This window comes from Palaemon carinicauda, chromosome 44 (assembly GCF_036898095.1).
Source record: "Palaemon carinicauda isolate YSFRI2023 chromosome 44, ASM3689809v2, whole genome shotgun sequence".
Lineage (NCBI taxonomy): Eukaryota > Metazoa > Arthropoda > Malacostraca > Decapoda > Palaemonidae > Palaemon > Palaemon carinicauda.
The window spans coordinates 48372201-48374820 of record NC_090768.1 but is presented as its reverse complement, the minus strand read 5'-3'; the positions used below and the strand labels follow the sequence as shown (position 1 = coordinate 48374820).

Sequence of the window (2620 nt, the reverse complement as noted above, 5' to 3'; positions counted from 1 at the left end):
TCTGTCCCCATGTAACATATTTCAACTATGAAAAAACCTTGATAGCAGGTATCCAGAAATGGCAGTATTGAAAACTGTCCAAGTCATGAGAAGAAAAACTGATTGCCTTGCTTGCGCGAACTTCCGGTGGGTTATACATCTTCAGCGGTCTCTAAGAAGTGATCCATTTGCCACCTGGCGGGGGTGACCACGTGCCTTGCAACAAGATAAAGTAGTTCGAACCAAACGTCGACAAACATTTAATGAACGTCAGTTCGAATAAGTTAACAGGAAAAATATATTGTGGGGGAAGTTATGGAAATATCAAGAGTGAATTTCAATTTGAAATTGCTTTCATAACTGTATAAAAATTCTTTTAGTGATAGAATTGAATTACTCTAACACACACACACACAACAGTGAGTACAAAATGTCGGGACAAAATAAATCTTCGTGGGCTGGGGATGAAAGAGACGATGTCTTTCCCTTGAGATCTGCTCAGCCAGCCAGTCTACCTGCAAACAGTGTCACTCTGGCGGGATACAGCAACGGCAATGTGCCTCAGAAGACTCCACCTCCTCCTCATTTCTCTATTAGCTCTATCCTGGGGTTGAATTCGTCCCAGTCACAGTCTCGTTTCTATCCAAATAACGAAAGGAGTGGGCATCCCCTCCGGCAGCCCTCTCCGACGGTCACATCGAACTATTTATTTTCCCATAAGGGCAATAATGACAAATCTGTTCAGCCCACGTACGACCAAAAGAGGGAAGACGTTAGCCCGTCGCCTCTGCCCTTGTCGTCGTCGTCTTCTTCCAGTAACATTATTGCAAGTACCAATACGTCCATTATATCTAAGGCAGCGTCATCCCCGTGTTCGATTTTCATCCGAGAGAGAGACGTGGAATCCCTTGGCCAAACATCGTCGCCCCCTCCGCCATCTTCGGCGGAACCCTTCCACAGCCTGCCCCACCCATTCATGGAGGCCTCCGACGAAGGGTTGCTGGAAGAGGAGGATGCGGATGACGATGCTGTGGAGTCGGGGGAGGAAGAGGACAGCGGCGATCCCCTTCCGGGCCTGAACGGAGAACTGGGTGAGAGAGGCCGAAGTGCGGGTGGAGGACCCCTGGAGGAAGATTCCCTAATACACGCCATAGGCATTCCTCACCATCAGTCCGCTTTCGTGCGTCCCACACCTGTCCACTTCCGGCCGGATCTAGAGAGCGCAGAAGGAGGGGTGGCCGCTAGTCTCGGGGGAACCTGCGGTGGAGGGCTGGCACCCGGAAGCAGTTCGATGGGCACTACCCTTTCCCCGGCCGCGGCTGCTGCTGCAGCACACCTTTCTCCCTTGTGGTACCCTCCATGGGTGGCTGCTTTTAAACCCATGTTTGGTCTTCAAGGTAAGTAAATTCTACCGTATGTATGGTCGGTAATCACGCTCAGTAATGTGATTAATTTTCAGGGGGACACTTCAAAGGTGCAATTGCATGCAGTACATAAATTAGTTTGTCCAGGCAAAAGCTTCTCATATGAAAAGCATATCTATAATTTTGTAACATTTTTTATTTCATAATTCTATTTATTTAATGTAATGTGCGCCTGTGATTTGATGTAAGAATTAATTTTCACCTTACATTAGGCACTTACCTCCATGTGACTGAACTATCTTTATAACAAATAATTATATATCCTCGTACATTTTATAAGTAAGCAACCTTTTAAGAAACAATTTGTTGAAAAGAAAAACAGGCTAAAATTTCTAGAACTTTAGTTACCTAAGTATTTGTATAATTGCATATATTTATGTAAATGTATGTTTATGTGTACGTGCATGATAAATGACAATGTAGTTGGTTATTTGATATAAGACGTGATAGGGGCAGTAGTGGGAGTTTAGACGAGGAAGCGGCTGTAAGATTTAAGTTGTTATTGTTGGAAAATATGGAAAAGTTAAAAAGTAAAATTTGTAAACTGTTCAGACTTCGAAAAAAGCTTATGAAAGGATTGGATAGAGATGCGACATGAGGACTGTTGAGGATGCGGGAAGTTTAAGGTGTCAAAGAACGATTTAGGACTTCCTTATTTATTTTTGGTTAGCAGTGAAACGTGTGTGACGATACGCAGAGTTAGGTCTATCCCTTCCTTCATCATATAACCCCAAATTTTTTTCCTAGAATTTCGTTTTTATAGTTTTGTTTCGGACCTGGACTAGAAAAGGCCAACAGAGGTCATCGGGTTGTCCATCTTTTGGTTTTTATGCTTGACAAAAAGGATAAAAGAATGACAGCGATTTTAAAAAAAAAAAAAATATCTATTGAATGCAAAAACTGCCTTGAGACAGCATCTGAAACGTTAAAATCGCTTCCAGATGAATCAAATTAATGCGAAAACTCTATTGACACAGCATCTGAAACGTTAAAATCGCTTACAGATGACAAAAATTAATGCAAAAACTCTATTTACACAGCATTAGAAACATTAAAATCGCTTCCAGATGAATAAAATTGATGCAAAAACTATATTGAAACGGCATCAAAAACGTTAAAATCTCTTTCAGATGAATAAGATTAATGCAAAAAGTCTATTATGACAGCATGTGGAACGATAAATGGCTTCCAGATGAATAAAATAAATGACAGCGATT

General features: G+C 42.0%; 1 protein-coding gene across 1 annotated transcript in view; it reads left to right on the top strand.

Annotated features, from left to right (window-relative positions):
• Positions 1 to 409: 409 nt before the first annotated feature.
• LOC137634541 (homeobox protein HMX1-like) overlaps positions 410 to 2620 on the top strand; it is a 24540-nt gene continuing 22329 nt past the window's right edge. The window contains exon 1 of the mRNA XM_068366993.1: positions 410 to 1376. Within this exon, the coding sequence (XP_068223094.1) occupies positions 410 to 1376 (967 nt within the window). The remainder of the gene's footprint in view (positions 1377 to 2620) is intronic.